Genomic DNA, 8,908 nt, shown 5'->3' on the forward strand with positions numbered 1-8,908 from the left:
CCCCCGGTGCCCCCTCCCCGCGCGCCAGGTCCTCTGGGCATCAACGCCGAAGGCGCCCCTGTCCCCCGGCCCCTCTTCGCTCTCTTTCCACCCAGTACAGTTCGGGGTCTTCCTGGCGGTGCGTTTTTTTATCCTGCATACCCTTAGCTGTGCATCTGGGGAAATGTCTTCTCCCTCCTCCGCAGCAACCCAGACTTCCTCTAGACTCCCCTCGTTCCCACTCCTCCCCCGCATCGCCCCTCTCAGTTCCCGCGGCCCTCTCCCGGCTGCTGGGGGGGATGGGACAGGGGACGAGAGATTTTGTCTGGGGGCTTGAGGAGAGGACCCTCCCGGCAAGGACTCTCCGGCGAGGCTCAGCTCCTCGCCCCCCATCCCTTTCTGCCACCCGCGCCCCCATGAGGGCCTTCCCTGGGACCCTCTCCCTAGCCTTCCCTACTGCTCACCCCTCGAGAAGGGAGGGTATTACGTTTGGGAAATTGGGACCTCAGAGTGTGGGAGCTGAGGTGTCAAGTTGGGGTGGGATGGGGCTTCTGGAGGAGAGGCCCCATCTGCCAAGACAACCCATCTTCTTGGCTCCAACATGAAATTCGAGCTTGGCAACCATACCGCTCTGAAGGTATCTGGGGGAACCCCACCAGCCAGCTGTCCAAGCTGCTGAGGGGGTGAGGGCGCCACTGCTGCTCCCCTCCTCACTGCGGTGTGCTCCCACCTCAGGTCCGTGCATCTTGCCAGCCCTCCCCCCACTCCTGCAGTGACCTCCCCTTCCTCACTGCATTGACCGTCTCTCCCCTGGGGGTGGGGGATCCCTTCTACGACACTGCAGCCAACTCCTCCCCACCCCCCACTCACTGCAGTAACCTCCTTCCCATCCCTCTCAGCCTCTGGCCCCTCCCACTGATAGCAGGCTCCACCCCTCCAAACCTCTTATCTTTCCCCTTCCTTCCCTTCCACCCAAGGAGATCCCAGTCATCATGTCCATAGAGAAGATCAGGGCCCGGGAGATCCTGGACTCCCGTGGCAACCCCACAGTCGAGGTGGATCTCACCACTGCCAAAGGTAATGGGAGGGAGGGGGCTGGGCCAGGCTCACAAGCTGGATTGTGGGGGTTGGGTCTCCAGCATAGGCAGGTTCTCCGTGTTCCAGTTAGTGCGTCTGCGTCTGCGTCTGCGTGTGGTTGGTGTATGTACAGACGTTTGCTGTGTGCACAGCTGCCTTCCTGTGAGCTCCCACTTGAGCATGGGGAACCACTACTGAGCATCTCCGCGCGTGTGTGTGTGTGTGTGTGTGTGTGTGTGTGTGTGTGTGTGTTATGGAGCAGTGAGGGAACAGGACTGGCAGGCAGGGGTTTGGAGCTGGAGGGCTGAAGGATCTCTCCCTGTAGTCTCTCCCTCCTCATTCCATGTTCCTCTTCCAGGTCTTTTCCGGGCTGCAGTGCCCAGTGGAGCCTCCACTGGTATCTATGAGGCCCTGGAGCTGAGGGATGGAGACAAACAGCGTTACTTAGGCAAAGGTGAGGCCCTTTCTCTGCTCCAGGCTCTCCCACCCCTGCACTTTGGACTCTTAGCTCAGCTCATCCCTAACCCTCTGCTAGCAATGCCTTCTCTCCCTTTTCCCTTCTGGGCCCTCCTGGCCTGACCCAGCCTGGCCTCTGCCTCTCCCCAGGTGTCTTGAAGGCAGTGGACCACATCAACAGCATCATCGCACCAGCCCTCATCAGCTCAGTGAGGCCTGCTCTTTGCTGGGGGTGGTAGGACCAGGGTCTGCGCAGGAATCCTGGATTAGGGGAGAAGGAAGAGAAGGGGGATTTGGGAAGCTCTACCAAGGGCAGGGTGGGGAGGAGACTCCTTACCATCCCCCCTGAGTCCCCAAGGGGCGTTCAGGTTCCCTATTCCAGGTAGGCCGTTGTCACAGAAACCCGGTGGGATCTTGGTAGAATGTGAGTGTGTGTGTGAGAGGGGTCCTCTGTCTCAGGGCCCAGCCTCCACCCTGGCCCTGGGTGATGGCCGCTCTGCCCACAGGGTATCTCCGTGGTGGAGCAGGAGAAGCTGGACAACCTGATGCTGGAGTTGGATGGGACTGAGAACAAATGTAAGTTGGGGTTGGTGGAGAGTGGGAGGTGTGAGGGCGGTCACATAGTGGAGCAGGCAGATCCTGAGAGCTGAGGGCTCCCTCAGGGAGGGATGTAAGAGGACAAGCCCTGCTCCATCCTCCTCTAAAGTCAGAGCACGAGAAGGTGGCTTTGGCTGCAGTGGGAGGATGTGCCATGAGACAGAAGGAACTTCTTCGCAGCATAAAGTGGGAGAGAGTTGGCATGAGATAGTGGGCCTTGGAGATGTGTAGGAATAGGTACAGCTCGCTGCCATTTCCATCATTCCCTCCCCTCTGTCCTCCGATGTTTTCATGAGGGAATAGGTAAGTGGCTGCAGTGGGGAGGAGGGTCTCCTTTTTGGGGCAGAGGCCAAGGGGAAAGGGCCTTCGGTTCCTCTGTCGTCTTACTGCCTTCTGTAATCTTCCAGCCAAATTTGGGGCCAATGCCATCCTGGGTGTGTCGCTGGCCGTGTGTAAGGCAGGAGCAGCTGAGCGGGATTTGCCTCTGTATCGCCACATTGCTCAGCTGGCCGGGAACTCAGACCTCATCCTTCCTGTGCCGGTGAGCGTGAGCCATGCACCCCTGGCCTCTCCCCAGGGGTGGAGTGGGGGACGCTGGGAGGAAAGGGGGTTTTGCGGAGACAGGAGATATGAACCCTTTGGTCTGGGAGGCTGGGGGACGTCTGGGATCTTGGGTTAACATTATTCCTAGGAGTGGGGAGGAAAGTGTTCTGTGACTTTGCATCTTAATGTGGCTCCCAGGCCTTCAACGTGATCAATGGTGGCTCCCATGCTGGGAACAAGCTGGCCATGCAGGAGTTCATGATTCTCCCGGTGGGCGCAGAGAGCTTTCGGGATGCCATGCGACTCGGGGCGGAGGTCTACCATACACTCAAGGGAGTCATCAAGGACAAGTATGGCAAAGATGCCACAAATGTGGGAGATGAAGGTGGTTTTGCCCCCAATATCCTGGAGAACAGTGAAGGTGAGGCTGGAAGGCCCCCCTCACCTCTGCCCTTAGTCTCCCTCCATCCTGGGCTATCAGGAAGGGCCATAAGGTTCACCAGCCCCCCAGAAGTGTGGGTAGAAGAGGGTCTTTTGACTCCTGCTAACTCCTGGAAGTACCAGTCTTTAGGATGGGGTCAAGAGGGCCTGCCAGATGCATGTCCAGGCTCTGAGGACAGTGTTTACCTGCCCAGCCTGGAGTATTAGTGTTACAGTTCTCACTGAGCCCCTGGGAATCCTGGGAGGTGGTCTAAGTGACCTATAGGATCAGTCCCATCCTTTAGCTGCAGGATTTTCAGTATGATGAGATATACCAGACTCCAGGAATCCATTCCAGTCTTTCCCATTCCTACCCCAACATCTTAGGCCTCTGGGATCTCTTTTTCTCTGCCCTGGGAGAGGCTGAATACAAACAATGCAGGTAGTGCTGAGGCCAAACTGCTTGAACCTTGACATGGAAGTGTTGCTGGCTGGTGACCTCTCTTACCTAACTGCTCTGTGCCTCATCTTTCCTACCTGTAAATTGGGAAAAATAACATGTCTACCTCATGGCATCATTCTGAAGACTCAGTGAGATTATCTATACAAAGAGCTGAGGTACATAGCCCTCAACAAATGATAGCTATGTTAAAGAGGTATTATTGACAGAAGTACACTTTTCTGCCTTCCCAGAAGGTGGTCTGCTCTGACCAGACTTGGCGATAACCGTAGGCAGACCTCTTAGCACCAGCTTTCCGCTTCTGCTCTCTTTCTTGCCCTCCTTCTGGTCAATAATGTCTTTGTGTTCCATCCCCAGCCTTGGAGCTGGTGAAGGAAGCCATTGACAAGGCCGGCTACACGGAAAAGATCGTCATTGGCATGGATGTCGCTGCCTCGGAGTTTTATCGTGATGGCAAATATGACTTGGACTTCAAGTCCCCTGCTGATCCTTCTCGATATATCACTGGCGACCAGCTGGGGGCCCTTTACCAGGACTTTGTGAGGGACTATCCTGGTGAGAGCAGGGGTGTCGGGGAGAGGGCCAGGGAGGGCCAGGGGAAGGTAGGGGCAACTTTGGACTTTCAGGGGGTCCTGAGTCAGGAGTCATGTGGAGGTGTCCCAAGAAACAGCTGCAATACGGGGGGGTGGTAGCTCTTGCTGACTGGGCTTGGTGCTTGTGTAAATGGGCACTTGTGATAAATCTATTTGCTTTATATCTGATGAAAGTCATGAGCTTTGAAGCTCCTGGGGCCGGGGAAGGCTCTAGAAGGAGACAGGGCTGGGAAGATGAGTGGACCCAGCAGGAAATGGCCCTTATGATATTTTCGATGAATAAAGTCGTACATGTTGAAGGAGCTAGAAGTAACTGTGGCTAGAAAAGAAGGCAGAGGAGGACTGGAATCACCCTCTCCAGGTCTCCTGGGGCTTTTACTCCTGCATGGAGGCAGCTGGTGTCATTTTCCTGAGGACTGAACAAGAGAAAGTGAACATCGGTGGTAGAATGTAGCCTTTAGTGGGGAGGAAGGGCTTCCTGGCAGTGAAAAGCACACAGATAGGTTGTGAGAGAGGTTGTGCACCGTTGTTTTTGAAAGATTTTATGACAGTGTCAAGATAGGGACTAATTGGGGCAGGCTTACTGGTGGCGGGGAAGGAAGGATGAGCAGAACCCTGCAGGTCCAGGGGATCTGTCCATTTCAGAAAAATCCAGGGGTGTGTTCCTGCGTGATGCAGAGACTCGGGAAAGATCACCAGTCCCATCTCTATGGCTCTCCCTACAGTGGTCTCTATCGAGGACCCATTTGACCAGGATGATTGGGCCGCTTGGTCAAAGTTCACAGCCAACGTAGGGATCCAGATTGTGGGTGATGACCTGACAGTGACTAACCCAAAGCGGATCGAGCGGGCAGTGGAGGAAAAGGCCTGCAACTGTCTGCTGCTCAAGGTCAACCAGATTGGTTCAGTGACTGAAGCCATCCAAGCGTGAGTGCTTCCTGGCCCTCTCCCACTCAGCCCCCTTTTCCCCCAGGTCCCCTTGCAATGCTCCCAGCCTGAACCTGCCCAGGTATGGAGAGAGAGCAGAGCCTTGGATTCCCTTTCATAGCTCTCACTTCTGTGCTTTCACTCACTCCTGCTCCCCTCCCAGACACCTTCTCCAGAGGTTCCTTAACAGACCATTGTTGGGGGTGGGGAGAGTGTCCAGTGTGAGGGGTGTGGGTCAGTGCTGCTTTACGGATGCAGGTGCAAGCTGGCCCAGGAGAATGGCTGGGGGGTCATGGTGAGTCACCGCTCAGGAGAGACTGAGGACACATTCATTGCTGACTTGGTGGTGGGGCTCTGCACAGGTCAGGTGAGTGTCGGGGAGGGGTGGAGGAAGGGGGCTCCTTGTGGCATGGGTGGGTTCTAGGCTCAGGTGGGTCCCCTTTTTCAGATGTTTGAGGGTGTAGGGAATTTTCAGAGAGTAGAAGGTTTTTTTTTCAGGGGCAGCCATGAAATGGCCTCTCTTTTGGGATGTTTCAGATCAAGACTGGTGCCCCATGCCGTTCTGAGCGTCTGGCTAAGTACAACCAGCTCATGAGGTGAGGGAGCCTGGGCCCAGAAAGTCAAAAGCTTTATTCACCCATGTTCACTTAGAGGGTCAGGAGTCTGGAGAACAGCAGACATCCAGAATATACCTGGTTTGGGAGGAGGGGTTTGGGAGAAAATGGCCACCTGTGGGCAGACACAGGAGCAGGTGGTCTGAGGGGCTTGGAGACTGGGGAAAGAGAAGTAGGCTCCTCCTGCTTCCCTGACCTTCCTTTTCTGGCTCATCACTCAGAATTGAAGAAGAGCTGGGGGACGAAGCTCGCTTCGCGGGACATAATTTCCGCAACCCCAGTGTGCTGTGACCCTCTGCTGGCCTAGAGACTTGGAACTTCTCTCCCATCCTCCTGGAAAATTCCTTCCCATTCTGCTCTGTGACATCTGCCCCAGACTCCCTGGCTGCGCTGCTCCTTGGCTTGTCTGACCCCTGCTGTCTCTGCTCCTCCTCTGGGTTCCACTCTCCATGTTTCCTTCCTTTCTATTCTCCTCCTCAAACTTGGCCATGGGACTGAGCATTCTCAGGGGGTGCATGGAAGAAGGATCAGGGCCTGTGACAGGAGCACCAGGGTTGGTTGGTGCCACATTTAGAGAGGGGCCATGTCTCATTAGTTCTATGTGGTTTCCATGCTGTATCTCAGCCCTACAGGCTGAGGTGAGGGGAGTGCTGGTGGCGTAGTCCTGCCTGGTCTAAGATGTTGGCATATTATTTTATTTATTTATTTATTTATTCATTCATTCATTTTTCATTCATCCTGTTAATTTAATCATGTTCCCCATAACTCGGGCCAAAAAAGTATGGCTAATTTGAGGACACTGTGTCTGTGTTTCCTGTGGCCATAGGTCTTGCTGGAATGGGAAGGGGAACAGAAAAGGGCCTTGATGTCAGCTCCCTGGTGCAAGAGCAGCCCTTAACTAAAGCCTGGCTCCGGCAGAGGTGGGGCTGTACACCTGGGGGCTTCTACCTCCCCAATTTCTCCTTCGCCCTAGCTTCCCTGTCCTTCGCCCCAGCTGCACCAGAGCCATGTCTCACTCCCCCCACGCCATGTCCCACAGTTGCCACCACCTCTGTGGCGCTGGATGAGCACCGCCATTAAAGTCTGAATCACAGTGCGTTGTTGTGTCTGAACGGCCTCACTCTAGTCCAAATGAGGGGAGATGACGAACATCTGGGTGCCAGAACGCAGAGCTGGGGAGACACACACAGCAAGACACACTGAACAGAACAGTCTACAATGAATAGCATGGCCTGCCCCATGCTGGCTGGAGCAGGGGACTCACCCTTACTGTCTCAGTCACAGCCTGGCCCTGGGACCAAGTGAATCAGGGCTTCTTCATCTGAGATTCAGGAACCTCTAAAAGTATTTAAAATTGTATGTGTATATTTTTGGGGAAAGGGATCCAAAGTGTTTTCAGATTCTCAAAGAACTTTGACCAAGGAAGGGATAAAGCTGTGGGTTGGAGCAGCTCCCTACTATGTCTCCCTGCCCTCAAAACAAACAAACAAACAATCAAAACCCTGGCTGCTTCTGGGCTGGCACCGCATGGCACAGCTATCACCCTGCAAGAGTTGGGAGGGGAAAAATGGTGGTTGGTGCGGCGGTGTGGCATAGAGGGCCTAAGGAGGCCATCAGTAAACTTCAGATTCAAGACCTGAAGTGCCCAAGGTGTCTTGAGGGCAGGCAGCTTCCCAGTAGGGTGCTCCTGTGTGGCTAGAGACCCCCTTTTAACACTTCAGCTCAGGACATAGCCTCAGCTTTGAGATGCCTTGGATAACAGGGCACGGGACAGCACGTAGGAACTGTGACCACTAGAGGGAGACAGAGCTCTGCAGGACACCAGGCGGGGCCCCCAGTTAGGGGTGGGCTGGGAAAAATGTCCAGGATCCTTCTGTGGCCGTCTCTCAGTTCTGTCCTAGTCTCCCTCTGCCATCCTGCCCAGCTCCAGAGCTCGAAGAGGATTCCAGTTTTGTAGGACAGACCTCATTTCTCCGCTCTCCTCCTCCTGAGTCCCTGAAACCTCAGCCATTTCAGCTGAAAGAGCTTCCTGACCCGACCCTTTTAGTGTGGGCATCTCATCTTTCCCTTCCATGTCTCCCCCTTTCCTGTTTCCCTTGGGGCACACCTTCCTTTTTTCTTTGTCGCTGTTTTCTCTAGCATCCATTTTATCTTAGCTCTATAACTCTTGAACTGGCCAGCCAGGACGATTCTGGTTCCAGCCACACTTGCTAACCTCTGCCCTTTCTTGGCTCCCTCCTGGCCAGGTCTCCTAGGGCAGTCTTGCCCCATCCCTCCGCCCCTCAGGTACTGGGTTGGATTGGGTTACAGCTAGCTCTGCCTGGGCCTCCTAGGCCCCTCTCTCCACTTTCCCTTTGTGCCGTTGCCTGGAGACCAGTGGGATGTGGGGGGCTGGGGCCAGAAAGGGAGCTGAGGTGAGGCATGGTGGGGTATCTGTGATGCTCCCTGATTTGTGAACCTAGCCCTCAGGTAGGGGAAGGATTGTAGGGGCTGGGCCCAGGCTGCTCTTCTGACTCTTTCCCCCTCCTCTGTTCCTACCTATGCTGATATTTTTTCTTTTCAGTTCAGATTTGTACCATCTAAGCCCATTCCTTAGTGGTTAAAAACTGGGGAGAAGAGCTCAGCCTGGGAGGGAGTGAGAAGGCCCAGGGCCCAGTGGGAGACTGAACTGAGAAGTGCTGCTGGAGAGGAAATGCAGAAGGGAGGGGGAAAAAGAACTGGGGGGGAGGGGGGAGGAGTCTTGGAACAAAGTTGGGGGGTGGAGAGAAGGCCAGGGTTATCCTGAACCTTTGTGGAGTCTGGGTAGCTTGGGGGAGGTGGGGAACTGGCCTGGCCTCAGAGGCCCCCAGGGACTAGGAAGGTGGGCTTGGGGTGGTAAAGTGAATGTCAATCAACTCAGCCTGCTGGAGTGGTGATTCTTTTCTTGGTTAAGGAAGCCTCCTTTGCCCAGGTTCCCAGTGCTTGAGAATCCATTTAGAGCTTTTGGGGTTGCTAGAACTTGGTGGCGCCTGGCTCAAGGACCTGAGGCAAAATTTTACCCAGTTGACACAGAGCCAGCTCCCTTCTCCCACAGAGTCTGGTGGGAGTTTACCACTCCTGGCCCAACCTTGGCTACTCGCAGGTATGGCCTCACAAATACCTTCTCCCCACCCAAAACTAGAGAGCTCCCAATCCAGACTCCAGCTCCGGCTCTTCCCGTTTCCCAGCCTGCCTCCTTCCCATTCTCTGGTCTTCCCAATCTC

The 8,908-nt window shown here is 55.1% G+C and overlaps 1 protein-coding gene across 1 annotated transcript; it reads left to right on the top strand.

The window, feature by feature from the left end:
* The first annotated feature begins 406 nt into the window (after positions 1–406).
* Positions 407–6,762, top strand: ENO2 (enolase 2 (gamma, neuronal)). The gene is made up of 11 exons (XM_004692905.2): positions 407–1,056; positions 1,415–1,510; positions 1,663–1,721; positions 2,019–2,088; positions 2,517–2,650; positions 2,851–3,073; positions 3,890–4,087; positions 4,851–5,052; positions 5,311–5,419; positions 5,590–5,648; positions 5,888–6,762. Exons 1-11 carry the CDS (start codon positions 972–974, stop codon positions 5,955–5,957), a joined length of 1,305 nt encoding a protein of 434 aa, XP_004692962.1. The 5' UTR covers positions 407–971; the 3' UTR covers positions 5,958–6,762.
* The last annotated feature ends 2,146 nt before the right edge of the window (positions 6,763–8,908 follow it).

Source organism: Condylura cristata, unplaced genomic scaffold (genome assembly GCF_000260355.1).
Source record: "Condylura cristata isolate star-nosed mole 26May11 unplaced genomic scaffold, ConCri1.0 scaffold00034, whole genome shotgun sequence".
Lineage (NCBI taxonomy): Eukaryota > Metazoa > Chordata > Mammalia > Eulipotyphla > Talpidae > Condylura > Condylura cristata.